This window comes from Colobus angolensis, unplaced genomic scaffold (genome assembly GCF_000951035.1).
Source record: "Colobus angolensis palliatus isolate OR3802 unplaced genomic scaffold, Cang.pa_1.0 Scaffold9, whole genome shotgun sequence".
In the NCBI taxonomy this organism is placed as follows: Eukaryota; Metazoa; Chordata; class Mammalia; order Primates; family Cercopithecidae; genus Colobus; species Colobus angolensis.
The window spans coordinates 4,429,998-4,454,079 of NW_012122931.1; the positions used below are offsets into that span (position 1 = coordinate 4,429,998).

A 24,082-nucleotide genomic window follows, 5' to 3' on the forward strand; every position below is an offset into this window, starting at 1 on the left:
TGGCGCCCGGCTAATTTTTTTAATATTTTTAGTAGAGATGGGGTTTCACCGTGTTAGCCAGGATGGTCTCAATCTCCTGACCTCGTGATCCACCTGTCTCGGCCTCCCAAAGTGCTGGGATTACAGGCTTGAGCCACCGTGCCCGGCCCTATTTTTCTTATTTCGCCATGAAATAGCACTTGTATGCCAGAGGGTCTTGGGGAACCACTGATGGGTCTCAACACCGCAGAGCATGGAGGAGAATATGGAGCTCAGAGAGGGCGAGAGGGTCCTCCCAGGTCACACAGCCAGGAGAGGCAGAGCCAGGCCAGATTGTTCCATCCTGTTCCACCACGTGACCTTCTTTCACCCCCCCCCCCGCCTGCTCTCTCAGTCTCCCCTCAGCTGCCTCTCTCTGTGGATTACCCTTACTTACCCGATGGTGACACACGATAGCCACTTCCCCGAGTTCCTAGCTGGGCACCTGCCTTGCTCCAGGACACGGTCGGAGCTGGTACACCCGTGCTGTGACATGTGAGGACCACGGGTGCCATCATGGTCACGGTGAAGTCTGTCTGGTCGTCGGCAATGGTGGGAGGCACTGAAACCCAAGACAAGGCTTGAGGCCCTGCCGGCATGCATGGGGAACTCACGGCATGGGGCCGGGGGTAAAGCCAGTACACAAGGTGACGTTAGTGGAAAAGGGCCAAGGAGTGAGGTGGGGCAACAGAGGGAGAAGTCACATTTGTCCACTCAGCAAATCCTTCTGGGCACGGGGCTATAGTTTTTTCTTTAAAAAAAAAAAAAAAAAAGTGTGTTTTTTCAGAGATGGGGTCTCAATATGTTGCCCAGGCTGGAATGCAGTGGCTAATCCCAAGTGTGATCCTGCTGCTGATCAACCTGTCTTGACCTGCTCTGTTTCCGACCTGGGCAGGTTCACCCTTCCTTAGGCAACCTGGTGGTCCCCCGCTCCCGGGAGGTCACCATATCGATGCTGAACTTAGTGTGAACACCCAACAGCATAGTGCACTACAGTCCAGGACTCCCTGGGCTCAAGCGATCCTCCCGCCTCAGCCTCCTGAGTGGCTGGGACTATAGGCACGTGCCACTGCACCCAGTGGGATACAGCTTTCTACGGAGACCCTGGTCTAGTAACTTCACAGGGGTTTACCTGTGGGTTTCCCACTTGAAGTAGGGGAGGCCAGAGGAGACCTCCAGGGGAAGTGTCATTTAACCTGCGACCTGAACGGAAAGCAGGTGTTTGCTGAGTAAGGGGAAGCGTGTTCCAGGCAAAGGGAACAGCGTGTACAAAGCCCTTGAGGCAAGGAACAAAAAACTGAGCAGCTCGATTAGACCCTGGAATGAGGCGGGTCTGGCGTGAACTGAATCTGGGGGCTTGGCAGGGCCAGACCACACAGGACATGGTATGCCCGGCTGAATTCTTGCATTCTGTCCTGAGGGCAGCAGGCAGCTATGGAGGGAGGGATTTTTTTTTTTTTTTTTCTGAGACACAGTCTCGCTCTGGAGTTGCCCAGGCTGGAGTGCAGTGGCCGGATCTCAGCTCACAGCAAGCTCCGCCTCCCGGGTTTACGCCATTCTCATTTTTATATTTTTTAGTAGAGACGGGGTTTCACCATGTTAGCCAGGATGGTCTCGATCTCCTGACCTCGTGATCCACCCGTCTCGGCCTCCCAAAGTGCTGGGATTACAGGCTTGAGTCACTGCGCCCGGCCAGAGGGAGGGATTTTTAATGAGGGTGATGACAAGGTCAGATTTGAATTTGGAACATTGTAGATTTGGGAGGGGCCTCTCCTGTAAGTTCCTGTGTGCCAGGAACTTGCTGGAGCTGGGGTTATGTCAGCACTGACCCAGCAGGATCTGAGAGGCCTTCCTGGAGGAGGTGTCCAGTGCAGTGAAAGAAAAAGGCCACACAATTCCCTGCAGGCAGGGAGAGCACCCAAGGGTGGGAAGGCACTGCCCCCACCCCAGGTGTCCCCCTCCACCTCCGCCCTGACTCACCATGGACGGTCACCTGGTAGAGCCTGCGGGCCTCGCCCAGCTCATTGCTCACCACGCACTCAAACTGGGCTGAGTCCTGGGGGCCAGGGGCCGCAAGGAGCAGGGCGTTGGAGGGCAGGAGCCTGGGGCGGACAGATGGACGGCCAAGTGGCTGCTGGGCTGACAGACCAGCCGTGCCTTTCTGGTTGTGGGGGTCTCATGCCCATTTCCTGTACCTGACCTCCAGCCCTGACTCTAGAAACGTCTTCTAGAAGTTTCTACCCCAAAGGTCTAGCTGGGAGATTTGTGAGTGATTTTTATTTTCATCCCTGTTTCTCTGTAACCCTGCCCATTTGTTACAATAACCATCTACGATAACTTCTGTAAGAACCACGACTTCAAAGCAGCTCAGAGTCTTAGTTACTGATTTCATTTTCACTAAGTCTAGGTTTGTTACATTGGTTTTCCAATTTTTTAAAATTGACTTTTTTTTTTTTTTTTTTGAGACAGAGTCTCGTTCTGTTGTCCAGGCTGGAGTGCACTGGCACAATCACAGCTTACTGCAGCCTCAACCTCTCAGGCTCAGGGGATCCTCTCATCTCAGCCTCAGACACCCACCACCATACTCTGCTAATTTTTAAATTTTTTTTGTAGAGATGGAGTCTCACTATGTTGCCCAGTCTGGTCTTGAACTCCTGGCCTCAAGTAATCCCCCCACCTCGGCTTCCTGAGTCATCTCAGCCTCAGACACCCACCACCATACTCTGCTAATTTTTAAATTTTTTTTGTAGAGATGGAGTCTCACTATGTTGCCCAGTCTGGTCTTGAACTCCTGGCCTCAAGTAATCCTCCCACCTCAGCCTCCCAAAGTGCTGGGATTACAAGTGTGAGCTACCACGCCCAGTTCATGTTTTGCTTTTAGACAAAGAGTGACTCTGGTGGATATAAATAAAGCCCAGATGTCTCTGCTTAGCTGTATGTCCCCAGTGCCCTCACCCCTATCTCAGTGTGAAGACTCTCTGATCCCCAAAGTTGAGACACAAGTTCTGGTCCTGACTCCGGGGAGACCTGAGCACACCCTGCCCCGTCCCTGCCCCTCGTCGTGAGACGAGAGTGCCTCCCCACCCCGTGTGTCTCAGGAAGTCACCGCAAGGTCCAGCTCGTTACCGGTAGGCGCCCTGCTGCAGGCGGAAGTCCAGCTTCTGTCCGTCCTTCCACCAGACCACCAGGGGCTTAGGGGAGCCGCTGGCCTCGCAGGGCAGCAAGGCTGGGGTGTGGGCGGTCAGGGTCAGGTTGGAGGGGCTGGGGGCGATGGCTGGAGGCTCTGGGGAGAGCACAGTGGTCAGGAGACAGGTGCAGGGGGCACAGGGGCTGGGGGCTCTCTGAGGCTGTGCCCAGGGGCAAAGCCACTGCCTACTGTCTTCCACCCATCCCTGAGGCAGCACAGAGGGCAGGAGAAAGTCCCAAGACAGCGCTTTCAACAGGCTCCCAAAACTGGGTGTTTTGGGCTTTCCACATCCCTGAGCCCGGCACCCCCTCGCTGCCTTTCCTTGACTGAGGCCTCCAGGCCTCCACTCCCTTAACCCCCGACCTGAGGCCAGGGCCTGCCAGAGCAGCCTCACACAAGCTGATCCATTGGAGGGGGAGAAGATTGGGACATCTGAGTCTAGTGATTTTGAATTTTATCCTTTCACATGTTTTATTTTATTTTATTTTTTTCTGTAGACAGAGTCTCACTCTATTGCCCAGGCTGGAGTGCAGTGGCATGATCATGGCTCACTACAGCCTGAAACTCCTGGGCTCAAGTGATCCTCCCACCTCAGCCTCCCAGGTAGGTGGGACTACAGGCATGTGCCACCATGCTTGGCTAATTTAAACATTTTTTTTTTTTTTTTTAGAGATGGGGTCTCACTATGTTGCCCAGGTTGGTCTCAAATTCCTGGGATCACGTGATCCTCCTGCCACGGCCTCCCAGACTTGTTTTACCTTTTGTGCATGCTTTCTTCATTGAATCACTGTTCTGTTATGATATATGCACTAAAATACATCTGTGTCCTTTGAGTGTGCATGATCACAACTTTTACTAATGGGCTTCATGGCCATTTGAAGACCATTGGCTCTTGGCTCCTGACAGCTGGGGTGACCCAGAAACTAAGCGGGACTGGACCCCGACAGGGACTGGACACTGAAGGCCTTCCCCAGGCCACCTACCAAAGACCCGTAGGTCGCGGCCTTGGCGATCGGATCCAGCCGAGTTGGATACCAGGCAGAGGTAGTGGCCGGCGTCCTGGGCAAGGACTGGCTGGATTCTCAGGGAACCCTCAGGTAGAACTTCGAACCTGGAATGGACAGGGGGTTGCCCTGGAGATGGGCAGGCCAGTGGGCCTGGAGCAGAGCTGTCCCTAGCAAGACCCTTCCCTCTGTCCATGCTTTCCCAGTGAGAGGACGCTGATATGGTTTGGCTCTGTGTACCCACCCAAATCTCATCGTGTAGCTCCCATAATTGCCACGTGTTGTGGGAGGGACCTGGTGGGAGATGATGGAATCAGAGAGGCAGGTCTTTCCCACGCTGTTCTCGTGATAGTAAATCAGTCTCATGAGATCTGATGGTTTTAAAACCATAAGTTTCTCTGCACAAGCTCTCTCTTTGCCTGCAGCCATCCACATAACACGTGACTTGTTCCTCCTCTCCTTCCACCACGATTGTGAGGCCTCCCCAGCCGTGTGGAACTGTAAGTCCGATAAACCTCTTTCTTTTGTACATTGCCCAGTTTCAGGTATGTCTTTATCAGCAACGTGAAAACGGACTAATAACAGATGCTAACTTTGGAGGTCAGAGTCTTGCATCTATGAGGCCAAGGTCAGGGGGTCAGAGCCATGAGCAGCTCCCCACAGCCCAAGCCAACATTGGAAAGATGGAGAGAAGGGCTGCTTTGGGCCTCCCCGACACCCTCCTGGGCCTGGCCTCTCCTGAGACGCAGAAAGCAGCACCCTGCTCTTCTGGAGAGCAGCCCTGAGATCTGAAAAGTGCCCTTCCCAAGGGCCATGTCTGTACCGTGCAATCCCGCCCCTGGCCACAGTTGATTGGATGGGGGATGGACATATCACTCAGGCTGGGCCAATGGCATTCTGTGCCCTGGGAATTTAGAGTGGGGATTCACAGACAGCTTGCTAGTGAGCTGAGGAGCTGTGAACCTGGGTGAGGCTGGGGGCTATGGGGTTGTCAGGGCATGTGTTTCTCCCATGTTCACCAAGGAAGAAGGCAAGAGAGAGAAAGATGAAGCCCACACAGGGAGAAGCTGAGAGAAGCTTTAAAACCATCAGATCTCGTGAGACCCACTCACGCCCCTCTACCCCGCCCCATCTATCAAGGCTTCTGATCAAGTCAAAACAAGCAAGAGACCTTCATGAGTGGTGGGCCTGTCCTTGTGTTCTGAGACACCCCACGTCCTGATGATAAAGTCACTTTTCTGCTCCAATTGCCCAAGTGGATTTGGTTTGCAACCCACAAAGTGGCACCTGAGAGCCTCCCCAAGGCCCACCCCTTCCCTCTCCCACCTGGGGCTCCTGGGATCCAGGGGGACCCCGTCCTTCCGCCAGCTCACGAGGGGTGTGGGCACACCGTCGGCCTGGCAGGGCAACAGGGCTGTCTGGTTCACTGAGACGTTCACTACAGGTGGTCCCGACCGGATGGTGGGCACCGCTGGGGAGGGGCACAGAAGGAGTGGTGCTGGGAGCTGTGGCTCTAAGGGGATGGGCAGGGTGGGGTGGGGCGGGCCCTACTCACTGTGGATCTCCACGTGGAAGGCCACGCTGGTGCTGCCTGCAGCGTTGCGGGCTGTGCAGCTGTAGTCGCCGCTGTCAGCCGTGCTCAGGGCCTGCAGCTGGAGGAACCTGCCCCGCTCTGGGAACTGTGTGTGGACGTCCTCCTGGAGAGCCCCGCCAGGGTGGAGAGACCCTTATCAGTGCCCAGCTGCTCCCGGTCAGCCCCCAGCTCCAGACGTGGAGGACTGAGGAACTGGTGAAGCTGGACAGTGGTTCTGTCCTTCCAGCCTGACCACAGGCCCTGACTGTGACCCGCTGAGGACCCTCTAAGGAAATGCACTCCTCTGGGAGGAAATGCATCCCCTGTCCCTGGATTCCTGTCAGAACACCCACAACCCTGAATCCACAGCCGCAAACTGACCCCATTTGAGGGGTGGGCACAGAGAACCTTGGTCACCAGCCCAGGCCACACAGCCACTAAGCATAGCTTCAAGGAACCAGGGGGAGGACACTGGGTGGGCCTCAGAAGCCCTGAGTGACCTGAAGCTTGCCTCAGTGTCCCCATCCATAAAATGGGAGTGACAATGACAATGGGGAACAGGGTGGAAAGTGCAGCTCAGAGCAGGCCCTTGGCACCTGCTCTGGATCTTGGATCCGGCAGGTCAGGTCTGGGGCCTGAGAGGGACAGAAGGCAGCACCCTGGGGCCCCGCCTGGCGCCCACCTGCAGCACGATGCCATCTCGGTGCCACGTGATCTCGGGCGCTGGCTCTGCCTCCACCGAACACTCCAGGACCAGCTGTCCCGGGGCCAGGCCGACCACAAAGCGGGGGCCTCGGGGCCCAACAATGTTTGGAGGGGCTGGGAAGCGGGTGACACAAGAGGACGTGAGAGGTGGACTCACCCCTGCCACGAGCCCGTCCTGCCTCCCGGCCCTGCCCCCACCCCACCCCCGCCACCTACCTTGAACCCTGACCCGGAAGCTCTTTTCAACTGCACCTGCAGGGCTTTCAGCCAGGCAAGTGTACAGCCCGGCATCCCCAACCTGGGGATGGAGCGGGTTGAGCAGCTGCCCCTGGCCCCTGTCTGCCTGCCTCCCGATCTGGTTTCTTTCTTATGCCACAAGGGACCCACAATTCAAACTCAGCCCTGCGACGTCTGCCATCCACCCTCCCAGCCAACCCATGCCCTCTCCCTCCATCCAACTGTTGCTTTAGGGCTGGTGCAATGCCTGCCTCTTCCCAGAAGTCCCCCTTAACTGCACCAGCCCTCCTCTGGCCTAGATGGGGTCACCTGGTTTTGGCATCAGCCTGGGCCCTGACCCTGCTGGGAGCTCCCAAGGGCACGGCTCAGGTGGGTCACCTCCACACCCTCGTACCCCACACAGAGGAGGAGCTTCAGCCAAACCTTGTCAACTGCCCAGCGGGTCTGGGGAACCTGCAGTCCCTCCCCTCTCCCCCAACCCCCAGCCTCACCCCACGGTGGCAGCACCAGTACCTGCACACTCTCCACCCGGAGCACCCGTGTGGCTCTGCTGCTGTTCTCCAGCCTGGTCAGGGCCTGCCCATCCTTATGCCAGGTGATGTTGGGCTGGGGGGTGCCCTGGGCCTCACAGAGGAGCTCCATGGGGGCACCGGGGGTCAGCGACAGCTCTGTAGGCTGGCCTGAGTCCTCAATGTGAGGGGGCTCTGCAAGCCGCCATGGAGGGGAACACACAATTGACACACGTTTCCAGGATGGTACCGCACTTGAAAACGCGTGCTGAGTCCGGGGGCTCTGCTCCCACATTTTGGTGGCTCTTGTTCTTGCATCTGCCACCAAGGTTGGGTGGGAAGAACCCAGGCGCACAGCCGTGGGAGAATGAAAGCCCGGCCACCTACTCCCCGCAGGCAGGGAAGGCGAGAAGCATCCCAGTCGGAACCAAGTTCCCCGAGTTCTGCTTCCAGGTGGCAGTCCCAGGCCTCCAGGGGACTCACCTCCCTCACTGCCCTTCCCATTGCCCCCAGAGTCCCACCCTCTCCCCTGAGCCCAGGGAAGCTGGCCAGAGGCCAGAGGACCCACCCATGACGGTCAGCTGGAAATGCCTCCTGGCTTCCCCGGCCTCGCTCACGGCCACACAGGAGTAGGTCCCCGAGTCACCAGCTCCCACTGTCTCCAGCTGCAGGCTGGGCCCCTGCTCAAGGCTCTGGGACAACAAGGGCTCCCCGTCCTTCATCCATGACACGAGAGGCAGGGGAACGCCCCGGGCCTCGCACGGGAGTTCCACTGGGGAGCCACGAACCACCACCACCTCATTCTGGAACTCCACCGGCTCCAGGACAGGGGGCACTGTGGAGGGCAGAAAGGTGGGCAGGAGCCATTTTATTCCAGGACTCTTATCTCCAGGACTCAACTTAGACATCACCTCCTCCAGGAAGCCGCCCTGGTCCCCCAAGGCCAGGTGAGGTGCCCTCCTCTGTGCTCCAACAGCATCCTCTCTGTCTCCCAGTGTCACTAGTTCCCTGGAATTGTGATTGTCTATTTACAGAGCTGCTTCCTGCACTGGCCTCTCTGCCCCCGCCTATCCTGGGCATATCAGAGTGCCCATGGCTACTTGTGAGGTGCGAACAGGCAATCCAGTGCATCAGAGACTGAGCCTCAGTGTCCACTCTCTTTGATGCCCCCAGGGCCCATCCTTGGTTCCACCCAGATGGGCAGGGGGGCCAAGGGCCTTGCTTCTTACCCACTAAGGCCAGAGACCCCCTTGCCCCACCCCCTGCTCCATACCCTGCACCTGCAAGGTGAAGTTCCTGTCCGCCACGCCAGCTGAGCTTGCAGCCACGCAGGTGAAGATGCCGGCATCTGCCAATTGCACCTGGAAAATCCTGAATCTCCCGAGAGGAGAGGGAGAACGAGAGAAGAGAAAGGGAGAGAGAAAGAGACAGGAAGAGAGAGGGAAAGAGACAGGAGAGGCTGGCTGTGTGGAAAGACTTCCTGCCTTTTCCATCCTTTGTCTCCCAAGAACTTGCTGGCCAGAGGGGGCAGAGTGACTGAGCCCAGCCTTTGCTTAAACTCTTTTTTTTTTTTTTTGAGATGGTGTCTCGCTGTGTCGCCCAGGCTGGACTGCGGTGGCACGATCTTGGCTCACTGCAAGCTCCACCTCCCGGGTTTACGCCATTCTCCTGCCTCAGCCTCCCAAGTAGCTGGGATTCCTAGGCGCCCACTACCACGCCTGGCTAATTTTTTGTATTTTTAGTAGGGACGGGGTTTCACCGTGTTAGCCAGGATGGTCTTGATCTCCTGACCTCGTGATCTCCCGCCTTAGCCTCCCAAAGTTCTGGGATTACAGGCGTGAGCCACCACACCTGGCCTGCTTACATTCTTTACCTGGGTTCCTGGTGCCCCCAGGATAAAGCCTCCAGCTGCCTCCACACCTGCTGCCTGCTGCAACCCATCTCATTCTGAAGCCAGATCTCCTGGCTCCCAAATTCGGGAAGCTCCACGTCCCACATGGACAGCTTGGCTCCTCTTCCTCTACGCAGCCCTCTTTGCCCTCAGAGTTCACTGGAGACATCTCAGCTCACTGGCTTCACTGTCTGTCCTCCCACTTTCTCTCAACCCCTTTCACCTCAACCACCCCTCCGGAGCTGCTCTTGCCCAGTCCCCAGTGACAGCCACAGCACCAAAGCCAACAGTCCGTCCTCAGGCCTCGTCTCCAGTGACCCGGTTGGTCTGTCCTTCCCTGAAACCTGACTTCTCCTGCATCTCCTCCTATCCTGACCACCTCCCCTTCCCTGGGTCCCTGAGACCCGTGCTAACATTAGCAGCTGGGGCGCAGTCCACACTCGCTCTGGGATGGGGGGTGGGTTTTGCTGCCAGTCCTGGTTTCCAGCACCTCCCATTAGCTGTCAATCCCCACATGTCCACTCTGAGTGGAACAGCCAACGCCTGTGTGCCATCTCCCCTACCTGAGGGTGCGGCCAGAGCCGTGGAGGAGGGTGCGCTGGGAGAGCGGGAGGGGCAGGCCGTCCTTGAGCCAGCTCACATGGATGGGCGGAGAGCCCCGTACGGGGCATGCCATGGTCACCAGCTCCCCAGGCCTGCTCACCAGGGCCCCCGAGCCATCTGCTCCCTGCTCAATGGTGGGAGGAACTGGGGGTGGGTAGAAAAAAGAGGGGTAGTGAGGTGGTCTTGGGAGGAAAGTGGGCTCCTCCCAGGGAAATCCCAGAAGTGGAGACCTGGACTTCTGCCGCCAGCAACCACGGTGGTCTCCGCCCCTCGTGAGGGACGAGGCCCACTGCATGGGGGGCACAGCCACTCCCTGACTCTCTTCTCACCTCCCGAATCTCCACTGTACCCTGGGCTGGCATTATTGTCCTCTAGTTTGAGGATGGGGAACGGAGGCCCAGGGAAGTGAGACCCGTGGCCCAGGTCACAGTGTGGGCTTTGCTCACGTCACCTTATCTGCCGCGCCCAGGCCCACGCATCACCCTCCAGATGCCCCAGGGCTCCTCACCCAGCACGTTCACCGTGTGCAGCCTGGCGTCCTCCCCGGCTGGGTTGTGGGCCACGCAGGTGTAGGCACCCGCGTCCGAGGCCCTCAGGCCTTTTAGCACCAGGGAGCCGCCATCCAGATAGAACCTGCCACAGGGAGGGAGGGCCGACGGCAGGGGCATAAGGTGAAGTGGGCTCTGCCGCCTCTGGGGAGGGCACGGGCCAAGTCTTACCGGAGGTGGGGGCCCATGTCCTGGCCCAGTGGGCTGCCATCCTTCAGCCAGGCCACGTCCGGCAGTGGCTGCCCATCAGCCTCACAGTCCAGCCGCACCTCCTGCCCTTCCAAGATGTGGTGCTCCTGCGCGGTGCCCGAGCTCCGGATCCGGGGGGCCACTGAGGTAGGGGGGCAGTGAGGCCCTGGGTGACGGCAGGGGCTGCCATGGGAGTGGGACAGGAGGGTGCAGGGCGCAGACCTACCCAGCACTGCTACCACAAAGTCCTTGCGGGCCTCGGCCTGGGTGTTCTCAGCCACGCATGTGTAGGTGCCTGCCTGGGTCGGTTGCAGGCGGCTCAGTTGGAGGCGCCCCCCCCGGGAGACCACACTGTGCACCACGCTGCTCTCTGTGGGACAGAGGGGGACCCCTGAATCCCCCAGCCCCTTCTTGTGCTCCTAGGAAACTGGAACCCACAGAGGCAGAGGCTCCTTCTTATATGTCCCCACCTTTCCCAGCCCAGTCTCTGTTCCTTAGAATCCTCCCTCATTTCCTTCCAATTGAGACAGCTCTTCCTAAGGGACGCTCTCCCTTCAGCGTCCAGGATTTGCTCTCGGGCCCAGCTCTCACCTCCCATCCTCTCCCACCCCGCCCTGACCCTCTACCCCATCTATCAAGGTTTCTGCTCAAGTCAAACCAGCCCCTCACTGACCCCACACAGGTCACCCTGGGGCCTCCCCCTGGGCATCTGCTCGGGCTCCTCCCACTCCCAGCCTTCAGGCCTCCCCCTTCATTCTCTCCAGCCACACCCCTGGCCAAAGCCATCCCTAACTGCCCCAGCCCAGGCCGATCTCCCCGCCCAGATCCTCACGGGCCCAGCCAGCCTCTCAACACAAAAACACGAGCAACTGCCCTGTGTCTAGCATGGAGCTCGGGAATCAAAGATGAGGGCAGCTCAGTCCCTGTCCTCAAGGAGTTCACAATGTATCAGGGGCGGGGGCCACAAAACAAGTAGACCCAGTGCGGACAAGCCCTGTGAGCCCCTGATGGAGCCGGGGAACCTGCGGCACAGGAAGGGTCGGGGAAGGCTCCCGGAGGTGGTGAGTCTCCGCTGAGACGTGAACGTTGAGCAGGAATCAGCCAGTGGGGAGCGGAGGTGACCACGGGAGCCTGGGTGGGTACTCCAGGCAGGGAACACATGTGCCAAGAGCTGGACACGAGAAGGGGCGGGGCCTGCAGCCACCTGACCCGAGAGAGGCGACAACACAGGTCCACGCAGAAACACGAACACGGAGGTTCACAGCAGCACTGAGCATCTCAGCCAAAAGATGCAGACACCACAAATGCCCATCAACTGACCAGTGGATGCACAAAACGTGACACAGCCACACGATGGAATATTCAGCCACAGAAGGGAATGAAGAGAAAAATTTAATTTTTAAAAAGAATGAGGCACTAGCCAGGCACGGTGGCTCACGCCTATAATCCCAGCACTGTGGGAGGCCGAGGCAGGTGGATCGCCTGAGGTCAGGAGTTCGAGACCAGCCTGGCCAACCCGGTGAAACCCCGTCTCTACTAAAAAATACAAAAAACTAGCCGGGTGAGGTGGCAGGTGCCTGTAGTCCCAGCTACTCGGGAGGCTGAGGCAGGAGAATGGTGTGAACCCAGGAGGCGGAGCTTGCAGTAAGCCGAGATCCGGCCACTGCACTCCAGCCTGGGCGACAGAGTGAGACTCCGTCTCAAAAAAAAAAAAAAAAAAAAAAACAAACAAACATTAGCTGGCTGTGGTGGTGCGCACCTGTAATCCCAGCTACTCGGGAGGCTGAGGCAGGAGAATCGCTTGAATCCGGGAGGCGGAGGTTGCAGTGAGCCAAGATTGTGGCACTGCACTCCAGCATGGGTAACAGAGAGAGACTCCGTCTCAAAAAAAAAAAAAATGAAGTACTAATCCATGCTACAACATGGATGAAACTTGAAAACACGCTAAGTGGAAGGAGCCAGACACAAAACGCCACACGCTGTATGACGCCATTGATGTGAAATGCCCGTAACAGGCCAATCCACAGTGACAGAAAGATTTGTGGTTTCCTGGCTCTGGGGAAAGAAGAAATTGGGGGAAAACAGGGATTGATGGCTAATGGGTATGGGGTGTCCTTTTGGTGACAAAAATGTTCTAAATTTGATTGTGGTGATGGTCATACAGCTCTGTGACTGTACTACAAATCACTGAATCGCATGTTTTCACTGGGTGAATTATATAGTGTGTGAATTATATCCCAATAAAGCTGTTACTGAGAGAGAGGGGCAGGTTGGAGGAGCCAGCACAGCCACATTTATTGCATGGAGGGGCAGGGAGACAGCCCCCGCTGTGGACAGATTTCCACCAGACAAGGGACCAGCTCCGAGTTGCACCTTCAGACCTTTCTGCCCCATGTGGAGCCTGCACAGGAGGCACAGTGGGCCCAGGAGACCATGTGGGGCTTCTGCCCTCATGTGGAGGAACAGCGGGCACAGCAGTGGCCAGAATGGGGAGGCCTGCATGGGGGATGGGGGTGACCAACGGCCCAGCTAGGACAGAGCTGAGTCACCACCAAGGAGCAGCTCTGGGGCCAATGTTGAGCCCAGTGTCAGCCAGTGGGCTTTCCACAGCCCTCAGTGCCCACCCTGCACAATGGAGAGCCCACGTCTGCTGTCTCGTGGGAGCTGACTGAGGGCGTGGATGCAAAGGAGCTTTCGAACCCCCACAGGAGACGCTCCTTGTGTTTGGATTCCAAGGGCCAATAAATAACACTTCGCTCAAACACAAATGGGGCAGGGCCAACACGGCACCGCCAGTCTCTGGTTTTGCCAAAATCATCAACAACCAATAACTTCCTTCCTCCACCTCCGCTGTCATCTTATTACAGAAAGGAATGCTTTCTGTGAAACAGACAAGGACAGATGTGCTTACCCACGGGCATCCTGTCCTTCAGCCAAGTGACCGTGGGGGCAGGGATCCCAGACACATCACAGGTCAGGACCAGGGGGCTCCCAGCCACCTGACTCACTGTCTCTGTCTTGGGGTTCTCAAAGGTTGGGGGCACTGCAGAAAAAAACCAGACTGTCAGAATTCTGAGACTCTTCCCCCACTTCCTTCCCCTCAGGCAGATCAGGGAGGCCTAAGAAGCCCTTCCCCGGTAGTTAGGAGTTCCCATTTTATGTTTCATTCACAAATGTAAATAGAACCAGGGCCTGGCTATTTTAAAGCATACAAAGCAAAGCTCCAGCAGGGTCTACTTAGCCCAAGGATGGTAAATGGGAGGCTCACTCACCCTTAAGGCTCACAGTCCTTAACCTGTGCCAGGGCAGACATCACTTAATCGATTCCAGCACTCTCTCCTGATCTGCCAGGATGAAGTCACACACCCCAGGCAGCCACCACCAGTGGAACAGAGTCAACCAGGCTCAAGATGGAATGCCTTTGCCCTCAGGGACCAGATATTCCCCCACTTTGCACTGTTCATCAGTGTAACCATCAGAAAGGGCTGGGAGCTTTGAGCAGCGAGCCTGGTGTCAGTCCTTTTCTTGTTACTTTATTTTTTATTTTTTGTAGATACAGGGTCTCGCTATGTTGCCCAGTCTGATCTCAAACTCCTGGGCTCAAGTGATGCCCCTGCCTCAGTCTTCCAAAGTGCTGGGATTACAGGCATGAGCCCCTGTACTCTGTCTTGTCAGTCCTTTTCAACGATTGTGTTGTGTATGGCTCAGTGTTGCATGTGCCCACCGTTCAACTGGTTGGGAGGCTACTGGCTTTGGCATCTGTGGCAGATGGCTAGTGTCCCCCCAGCCTGTTCTTCCCACTGTGCAGAGCAGAGTTTTAGCTGAGCCCACGATCACTCTAGCAGAAACTACATTTCCCAGTGTCCCCTGCAGTCAGCTGCCTGAGCGCTCATTAATGGAATACACGCAGAAGGGACAGGTGCAACTTCTGCGGGAAATAAATGCTTGCCCACCACTTCTGCTCTTTTCTGCTTCCTGTGGACCAGGACAGGATGCCGTGTCCCAGTTTCAACCATACACACAAGAACAACATCCTAAGAAATGGAAGATCAACAGGAGGGAAGGAACCCAGGTCCCTTAACTACCGCATGGAGCTGAGCTACCCACCAGCCTAGATACCCACCTCTGGGCTTTTGAATGAGAGTTAAACTCTCTCATTTACTCAACTACATTTTGGGGTCTCTGTGGCACGGCTAAGTCTATATTCTAACTAACATGACATCTGAGCCCCAGAAAATCTGGCCAAGTTTCCTAGACAGCATAAATATGCTCCTCCTTACCCCAGCTGGAGCCACATGTCCAATCAAACAGCATCTGTGCTCCCTCCTTGGGTGGATGGAACAGCCCCCCCTGGGATCAAGATGCAGGTGACATGGCCTCCTGTGTGTCTGATCTCATAGGGCTCCTTCATCTTAGTGCCCATGTGCCAGGCCCTGTGCCCAGCAATTTATAGACACTGTCATTTTGGTGGCTTCCATGGGATCGGCCAGGTTCACTGTGCCTGGCAGGCAGCTACTGCTTTTAGACTCATTCACTGAAGGTAAACCTTAGGCTCCGAGGGACAAAGTCATTCTGCTAAGCTCCATGAAGCAGGTCACTGGCAGAGTTCTATTTGGAGCCTGCTAACCCTAGTCTTTTAAATTCTAGACATTAGCTGGGCGCAGTGGCTCATGCCTGTAATGTCAGCATTTTGGGAGGCTGAGGCAGGAGGATTGCTTGAGCCCAGGAGTTTGAAACCAGCCTGGGCAACATAATGAGATCCCATCTCTACAAAAGCAAAGAGCTATCTATGGATGTAGACACAGATACAAGTATGTACACAAATTCTAGTCACTGTGCCCTCAGTACTTGGCAGCACTGCCTCTGTGCGGCTATTGTCTTTGTCCTCCTCGGCAGCCCCGGGTGTTGCTAGGAGCTCCATGGTCACGCTGGCCAGGCTGGTCCCCGGCTTACCCTGGACGGTGAGGGTGAAAGTCCGCACAGCCTCCCCAGCCACGTTGCTGACTTTACAGCTGTATAAACCTTTATCCGACACCTGAGAGAGGAAGAGCACACAGTGGCTGTGTGCTGGAGCTGGAAGTGGGGTGTTAGGGCTCCCCAAAAGCATTTAGGCCCCCAAAACTTCCAGAGCAGGGGCCTCCCAAATATGCTGGTCCTGACTGGGGAGCCAAGGGGAAACAGGACCCTCTGGCCTTTTCCAAGAGCCTCAGGAAGCAGGAGGGCCCCTGAACAGTGAATACACAGGCTCTGGGGGCCTCCCTCCCTGGGCCAAGCTGGGAGGAAGAGGCCCCCCTTGCTGTGGGGATAGAGCCTGACCAGGAATGGATTTCCGGGGGAACAGCAAACATTCATCCAACAAACACCGTGAGCATCTAATCCACACCAGGGAGGGAGGGAAGGAGGGCAGGGCAGACTCCCAGGAGTCTCAGACGGTCAGCCAGAGCGGACCAGATAAAAGCATCTAGATGCCGAGGAAACTGAGGCGGGAAAGGCTCATGCCATGACTGCAGGGCTGGGTCTGGAACGTGACTCCAGAGCTCTGAGCTCCACCCACGTCTCCCACCCTGGAAGCTGCTAATCAACTTGATTTGGGGTCCCACAGGCCAAGGAGGCAGCAACGCACATTCTGCCCAGCTTCCTCCCCACAGCTCGCCAGGGCTGGGAGGCGATTTTCCTGTAGCTGCCCATGGCTGCCCGTGCCCCAAAGGTTGCTCACCTGGGCCTCCTGGATCTCTAGCCTCTGCCCACCCTGCAGAGCCTGGGTCCGCTGTGCCAGGACCAGCGGCTGCCCATCCTTGTACCAGGTCACAGTTGGCTCAGGGAGAGCATCTGTCTCGCAGCTCAGGACAGCTCTGTCCCCGACCCTCACCAGGACCGCCCCGTGGGGGCCGCTGGGAGCCTGCCTGAAGGCAGGGGGAACTGGGGGCAGGAGATAGCAGAGTGAGGTGTTGTGGCTGTCCCTGCGCCCTCCCCACTCAGCCACAGGAAAAATGCCAGTGGAGACCCACCAGGGTCACACAGCAGCCCTGGGTGCTGGTGCAGACCCAGGGGAGTTGGAGGAAGAGAACCAGGCCAGCACGCCAAGTACCTGCTGAGTGACCAAGGACAGCCTCCTGCCTCTCTGAGCCTCAGCCTCCTAGATGGGGGAGATGCTGACACCTGCCTCCACCCATATTTTTCCTACAGGGGGCAGGCCCCAGCTGGGTTACAGCCCTCTGTGGGGACCCCTTCAGCCCCCTGTGGCTCCAGTGAACCAATGTAGAAGTCCCCGTTCCCCACGACTATGAGCCCACAGGGCCGGGCACAGTGTCTGGCTGGTGTTCCTGCAAGTGAATGAACCAGCCCCGGGGCTAGAAAGAACCTTCCAGAGGATCCTTGCTCAAGATGCCTTGGACCAGCTTTTCCCCCAGAGGATTCTGAAGACCACGTGCCTTGAAATAGGCTTCACCGTGAAAAAGGCTTCCCCTATCACACAAGGCTTGGGGAGGCCCCTTCCCTAGCCAGGCTCTTGGGGCCCATCCCGCTGCTCCCCCTCCTCAGAGCTGACCCGTGCGGGCGTCCCAACCTCCCCCTGTGCCTCCTGGCCCTCTCCTGGCTATGCTCCCCGGGGAGTGTGGGCTGAGGGATGACTGAAGGAGGGGGACGGTATGAGTCGGGAACAGACATGGACGTACCCAGAACACTGAGCTGCACCAGCTTCTGGTCTCGGCCGGCAGCGTTGAGGGCTTCGCATGTGTATGTCCCAGAGTCCGACAGCCGTGCTCGCCCCAGCTGCAGCGTGTGGGTGCCTGTCGGGGGAGCCAGCCCCTCACACCAGCATTCTAGCCCAGCCCCCAGTCCTAAATCCCTGCCCGACTAACAGCCCTGTCCCAGGTCAGGGGAGCAACTCTCTCCCCATGTAACGTTAGAGCGGGGCCGGACACCTCAGTTTACCCACCGGGAAGGAGGAAGACTTTTTCACCCAGGGAGAGGGCCTGGTTGTCCTTGTACCACGTGACCTCGGGGTTTGGGTGAGCATGGACATCACAAGGGAGGGAGACGCTGCTGTTGAGGATGGCAGTGACCTGCTCCAAGTCCAGGCCTGCGATTCGTGGCGGGACTATCCCCACAGTCACCACGGTAGAGAAAGGCATGAGAATCACATCAGCAGGGGAGCACAGAGCCCGAGAGAAACCCTGAACCTCACCCAGCTCCTGGGGCTTCCTCTCGGCACAACTTCAAATAATTCAGAAACCTCCATTTGCCAGACTGTCTTTCACAGAAGGACACTGGGTAGGGGATCAGAGAGGGAAAGTCACTGTTCCAAGGCCACACAGCTGGTCAGTGGCAGAGCTAAGATATCAACTCAGGTTTGAGTCCATGACCTTGAGGGCTCAACACTGTCTTCCTCCATCTCTGAGACCACAGCTGTCCCCGTGTCTGCAGACAGAGCTCACAGCCACTGTGGTGCGGTGTACGTCATGAGTTGCAGAGGTTGGGAGTGCAGGCTCCGGGGTGGCGAGACCCCCCACTCCTCTCTGAGAGCGACCTCCCTGAGTCTGCTCCCATAGCTGCAAATCTGGGCTAACCTAGCTCTGCTGGAAGGAGTCAGCTCAGGGAAAGTGCTCAGCCTCCTGTCAGGTACACAGTAAGTGCTCAGTAATGGTGGTGTAACGCCTCAAAAGAGCTGTTCCCTGGTCACCTCCAAAGTTGCTTAAAACCACCTGGGGTTGGCCCAATAGTGATCAGGGTCCCCCAAATGCTCTCTGTCTCGGGATGTGGCTGGGGCCAGGCTGGGATCCCTGGACTCTGACTGCGGGTCCCAGAGCCCAGGATGCTGGAAGCCCCAAGGCAGTGACCCCTGGGGAGGGAAAAGGAAGCCACAGGGGCTGCCTGCTCAGCCCAGCTCACCTTGAACCCTGAGGGTGAAGAGCTTCTCAGCGGAGCCCGCCTGGTTCTTGGCCACACACATGTAGCTGGCGGCGTCGGCCACCTGTGCCATGGAAACCTGTGGGTGCAGGGAGCCATGCCTGGGTGATGCCTGAGGCCCCTTGGACACCACCCTTCCCCCAGGAATGACTGTGAGGACTCCCTCCCTCCCTTCCTCCCAACCCATGCCAGGGACGCAGGCACCAGGCAGCTCATGGAGACCTGGAACCTTCTCCATCCAGGGCCTTGTGTGGCGCTCAGGAGTGGGCGTGTGAGGTTGGTGTTGGGTGGTTCTCTGTAGCAAATCATATGTGACAAGCGCCTCCCCCACCCCTGTGGAGGGCCATGCTGTGTGTGTTGGGCTCCTGGGGTCCCTGCAGCTCTGTGTCTGCACGTGGAATGACTCAGGGGGCTGCCTGATGTCTGAGTGCTGGGCACGGCTCTGCATGCGCCAGCTGGTGGTCCGGGGAAGGCTGCTCTGTGTGGTGCTAGGCTCTGGGTCCCGCACTCATATGCATCCTTTGCTAGGTGTCTGCTGAATCTCTGGATGCTGTGTACAGGCCTGTGCTGGCCCAGCATGGCGCCTCACAGGTGATTCATGGCTGGGCTCCAGCATGGGTCCCAGCAAAGAGCGTCATTTGCAGATAACGACCCCTCCCTGGCTCCCAGACAAGTGGTGCCGGGCCTCAGCAGCCGCTGCCCCTAGCACGTGCAGGGGGCTGCCCTGACCTGCAAGACTTGCCCGTCGTCCAGGACCTGCAGCCGTGGGCTCAGGGAGACAGGCAACCCATTCTGGAGCCACGAGATGGTGGGCACGGGGTTTCCCAGGGCCGGGCACTGCAGGCTGACAGTGCTGCTGGCGTTCACTGTCACCTCTTCCACCAGCTCCTCTGTGGCGCCCAGGATCACAGGTGGGGCTGGGGGTGGGGGAGAGGAGGCTGAGGGGCTGGCACAGGTCCCTGGAGGCGGGGGTGGTCGTGGAGGCGAGGGTGGCACTTGGTGTCAGGCGCTGGCTGGGATCCTCATGCCCTTCTCTCCAAGCCCTCCCAATCCCTGACGCAGCTAAGGAATCAGGGGCACAGAAAGGGCTGTGATTTGCTCGATGTCAAATCACATCGACTTGGATTTGACAAATGACTTTGAACCTGTGCCCAGTCCTGCATGATTTTTGAGGTTGAGCTTGTAACTCCAATTTCAACCTCTGAGCACAGCAAAACTGTGCGCATTTTGCCTCTGCCCCTTCTGAAGGAGGCCCTTACGGCGCCTGCAGTCCCGGGAATCACCACCTGCAGGCCCCGCCACTCACTCAGCACCAGCAGCTCGTAGTGCAGCCAGTCCTCGCCCACCTCGTTGGATGCCTTGCATGAGTATTTCCCAGCATCCTCCGCCCGCACCAGGGGGATCTGCAGGACCCGGCCTCCTGCAGGGACACGGGACAGAGGCCTGAGCTCAGGCACAAGAGTCACCCCCAAGAGCAAGGACGCTGCTGCCTCCTCTGCAGTGGACCTGGGACATGTGACTGTCCCCTGCCTCATCTGTGAAATGAAGAGAATCAGCCTGTCCTGCCCAGCTCACAGGTGGAGTGGAGTCAAGTCAGGGCACAGCCACCACTTGCTGTGCACCAGGCCCTCGATGGCACATTCTGGGCCTGTCCCACAATGCCTCTGTGGGGCACACGCTGTGGTCACTCCCATCTTACAGATGGCAAACCTGAGCCTTCACGGCAGTGTTTGGCGTGACGGCAGTGGTTGCTGGCTCAGCTTTGCTGTTGTGGTGAGCCCAGCTCCTCGGCAAGGGCAGAGTTCAAGCAGAGACTCAGGAGGCAGGGGAGGCAGCTCCTGGGGCTGTGGTGGTTTGTGGGGGTAGAAGGAGGGGTGGGGGCAGGGGAGGCATTGCCTGGGACACTCTGTGATCAAAAGCCAGCCAGGGGCCAGGCATGGTGGCTCATGCCTACAATCCCAGCACTTTGGGAGGCCGAGGCGGGTGGATCACCTGAGGTCAGTAGTTCAAGACCAACCTGGCCAACGTGGCAAAACCCCATCTCTACTAAAAATACAAAAATTCGCTGGGTGTGGTGGCGCACACCTGTAATCCTAGCTACTCAGGAGGCTGAGGCAGGAGAAGTGCTTGAACCCAGGAGGCAGAGGTTGCAGTGAGCTGAGATCACGCCATTGCACTCTAGCCTGGGCAACAGAGGAAAACTTTATCTCAGAAAAAAAAAAAAAGAGCCAGCCAAGGCAAGAGCCTGGCATCTATGGGGGCTGAGGTTGGTCTCCAGTGGGGGCCTGGTTAGGGTTACTGCATGCTCAGAATTCCAGGTTGGGGCTGGCCGGCCCGGGGCTGTGGGTGGCTTGACCAGGTTAAGAGCCTACAGAACCCCGTGGCCAGGATTGAGGCAGCAGTGGCGTTGCAGGGGCCAGCTGATGTTTGAGGTTAGTGTAAGGTCAGGGTAAGGATTCAGGTCAGCTGTGACCATGACACCTATGTTCTCAGGATTAGAGAACAGAGGTTAGAGGTCAGTTGCCAGGGTGAGAGGTGAGTGGTAGGGTTGGAGGTAAGTGGGTAGGACTGGGGGGCAGTTGGTGGCTGTGGTCTGGGTTCAGCTATTGGTTGGGATTAGCTGATGGTTAGAGTCTGATTGGGATCAGGTGACAGAACCTACTGTGCACCCAGGACTTGGGGTCAGGATCAGTGGTCAGTGGCCAGGTTAAGGGGTCCGTCCAGAGGTTTCTAACAGGAACTAACAGCGTTCAGTAAGAGTTGCACTCCTGGATTGGCAAGAGGCCTCCTTCTTTTTTTCTTTTTTTGAGATAGGGTCTTGACCTGTCACTCAGGCTGGAGTGCAGTGGTATGACCACGGCTCACTGCAGCCTTGACCTCCTGGGCTTAAGGGATCCTCCTTCCTCAGCCTCCCAAGTAGCTGGGACCACAGGTACACGCCACCACGCCCAGCTAGTTTTAAAATAGTTTGTACAGATGGGGTCTCACAGTGTTGCCCAGGCTGGTCTTGAATACCCGGGCTCAAGCGATCCTCCCACCTCGGCCTCCCAAAGTGTTGGGATTACAGGTATGAGCCACTGCGCCCAGCCACTTCCATTTTTTGCAAGCACCAAAGTAGAAACCCTGGTCTGATTCTGCTCATTGGAGACCTGTGCAACTGACCACTTCTCCCCAAAACCAGCCCCACCGCTGGTCCATCTCCGGCAGGACACAGTTCACATCTCAAACAGAGAGACCACCCAGGCTTCCCTCATGAGCCAGGTGGGCCGGGCATCTCTAAGCCCTGGGTGGCCCTAGAGTCTTTTAAGTCAAAATCCCCTACAAAAAATTATTCTAAAATAAAAGATTTCCTTAAAAAAATTAAATTACCTTAAATAAATAAACAAATACCACTTAAGATGGTGAAAGAAAAAAACAAAATTTGGCTGAACGTGGTGGCTCACCCCTGTAATCCCACCACATTGGGAGGCCGAGGCGGGCGGATCACCTGAGTTCGGGAGTTTGAGACCAGCCTGGCCAACATGGAAAAACCCCATCTGTACTAAAAATACAAAAAGTAGCCTGGCGTGGTGGCGCACGCCTGTAATCCCAGCTACTCGGGAGGCTGAGGCAGGAGAATCGCTTGAACCCGGGAGGTGGAGGTTGCGGTGAGCCGAGGTCACACCATTGTACTCCAACCTGGGCAACAAGAGCGAAACTCCATCTCAAAAAATAAAAATAGAAAAAAGAAAAAGAAAAAGAAACCCAGACACACAAGACATGAGTTCAGCCACCACAGTGTGGCCTTCAATGTCCAGCCAGCCAGAGCTTCGTCAGTGTGTGGGGTCATGAGCTTTGTTGACGATTAACGAAGGAGTCAGCTGCCTCTTCAGAGAAAGTGGCAGCTTCTGCCAATCGTTTAAGGACATTAGGGATCTTGAAGCCCAGAAGCGCATGCCCCATGGTAGGAGGCTCTGCTCTATAAACCAGAGGCAAAAGGCAATCCAGTCTTTGCCTTCACACAGGCAAAGCACTTGTACCCCCAGTTTAAAAATCGCAGTTAAGGTCCAGAGTGATCGTGTGCTCTGCTTAAGGTCACACAGCAGGCAGCACACAGGAGAGCTCAAAGCGCCCACTTTCTTCACGCAGCCCTGACCCACCTTGCAGCACAGACACCCCATCCCTGGCTGAGAGGGGCCGATCCTCTTTGTACCAGGTGAACTCCGGGGGTGGGATTGCGTTGGTGTCGCAGTACAGGTAGGCTGGGTTGTTCTCCACAATCTCCCTGTATTCCGTTACTCCGCCCCGGGCCTCCTCCTCCTGGGACAGGATCTCGAAGGCTGCACTGGCATCACCCACCTTCTGGAACATGGGGGGCACTGGGTGGGGGAGACAAAGCCCTTAGGAAGCACAGCAGAGGGGTGGGGAACACAACTCTGCTGGCAGAGATCCTCGTCCCAGCCTCTCCCAGGTGCGGAAATCCATTATTTGAGCCATTCCCTTAGGTCAGGGCATTTCTTAAATTCCCTCACTCCCTAAACCAGTGTTTATTGAGCAACTACTATGTGCTAGGCACTAGGATAAGGCTCCTTCCCTAAGCAGCTCATGTCTAATGGACGCTAAAGACTCCCTGTAACGTGGAAATATTTTGCACAGTTGGAAGCCAGATACGACGCTTTAGCCAATGTTTGTTTATCAGAGCACAGAAACACAAAATCATCAGCTTTAGAAATGGAGGGGGCCCCTCAAGGTCACCTGCTTTGATCACCTGCATTTTACAAAGGATCAAATTAAGGCCTGGAGGGGGCCGTGTCATCCCCAGGTTGTCCCCAGGTAACATAACCAGTTCATGACAGAGCCAGGGCTAGAGGACTGGTGGCCAGAAGCACTGGAGATGAAAAAGGGCAGCCCGGAGCAGTTGTTCCTCCTGCCAGGACAGTCCTCCGGCATCGTGTAGCAAAACCTGGTTCTGAACACTTATCCATCGCCCAGCCTGCCTGTCAGCCTCCTGCCTCCCCTTTCTAGCCTCCCAGCCTCCTGCTCCCAGCCTCCCCTTCCCAGCCTCCCACTCCCAGCTCCCTGCCTTCCAGCCTCCCCTTCCTACCTTCCACCCTCCCCCTCCCAACCTCCCCCTCCCAGACTCCCCTTCCCAGCCTCCCCATCCCAGCTTACCAGCCTCCTCAGCCCAGCCTCTTAGCCTCTCCCTCCGTCTCCACAGCCTCTCCCCAGCCTCCCCCATGCAGCCTTCCAGCATCCCCCTCCTAGCTTCCTCTTTCTAGCCTCTCAGCCCCCTCTCCCAGCCTCCCAGCCTCTCCCTCCCAGCCTCTCTGACGCCTGGCTCCCTCCTTTCCTTCCTTCACTTTTTTAAAAGGAAAATGTCAAACACTGATGAAAGTGAGAGAAGAATATAAGGAGCCCCAGGCACCCACAAGGAGTTTCAACCACTGAGGCGGCCACTCAGCTTACTCTTGACCAGAGATTCTGAAGCACATCCCCAGGTTTCCCTAACATCGTGAGAGGCATCTAGCAGAGGGGCTACGAGTGTGGCGTTCTGGCTCAACCAGACCATTCCAGGCTCCACCACTCAATTCTGTGGTTTGGGGCCAGAGTCCTCATGCTTGGCTTTGGTCCCTCCAGGCAGAGGGTTGGGGCAGGATGCTGCTCTGAGCTGCTAAGATGAGCCAGTGCGAGATGCCGTGGGCGGCACGTGAGCTGCAGGACACAGGGTGGG

The 24,082-nt window shown here is 57.1% G+C and overlaps 1 protein-coding gene across 1 annotated transcript in view; it reads right to left on the reverse strand.

Annotated features, from left to right (window-relative positions):
• HMCN2 (hemicentin 2) overlaps positions 1–24,082 on the reverse strand; it is a 178,088-nt gene that overhangs the window by 34,422 nt on the left and 119,584 nt on the right. Inside the window, exons 51-75 of the mRNA XM_011931437.1 lie at positions 23,913–24,063; positions 22,512–22,730; positions 19,679–19,792; positions 19,102–19,289; positions 18,355–18,451; positions 17,402–17,563; positions 17,139–17,252; positions 16,181–16,383; positions 15,418–15,499; positions 13,376–13,507; positions 10,691–10,834; positions 10,447–10,606; positions 10,236–10,360; positions 9,688–9,871; positions 8,507–8,604; positions 7,802–8,068; positions 7,238–7,428; positions 6,704–6,785; positions 6,465–6,601; positions 5,765–5,906; positions 5,536–5,680; positions 4,189–4,316; positions 3,145–3,301; positions 1,999–2,120; positions 416–580 (exon numbers count right to left, since the gene is read on the reverse strand). Coding sequence (XP_011786827.1) covers positions 416–580; positions 1,999–2,120; positions 3,145–3,301; positions 4,189–4,316; positions 5,536–5,680; positions 5,765–5,906; positions 6,465–6,601; positions 6,704–6,785; positions 7,238–7,428; positions 7,802–8,068; positions 8,507–8,604; positions 9,688–9,871; positions 10,236–10,360; positions 10,447–10,606; positions 10,691–10,834; positions 13,376–13,507; positions 15,418–15,499; positions 16,181–16,383; positions 17,139–17,252; positions 17,402–17,563; positions 18,355–18,451; positions 19,102–19,289; positions 19,679–19,792; positions 22,512–22,730; positions 23,913–24,063 — 3,709 coding nt within the window. The remainder of the gene's footprint in view (positions 1–415; positions 581–1,998; positions 2,121–3,144; positions 3,302–4,188; positions 4,317–5,535; positions 5,681–5,764; positions 5,907–6,464; positions 6,602–6,703; positions 6,786–7,237; positions 7,429–7,801; positions 8,069–8,506; positions 8,605–9,687; positions 9,872–10,235; positions 10,361–10,446; positions 10,607–10,690; positions 10,835–13,375; positions 13,508–15,417; positions 15,500–16,180; positions 16,384–17,138; positions 17,253–17,401; positions 17,564–18,354; positions 18,452–19,101; positions 19,290–19,678; positions 19,793–22,511; positions 22,731–23,912; positions 24,064–24,082) is intronic.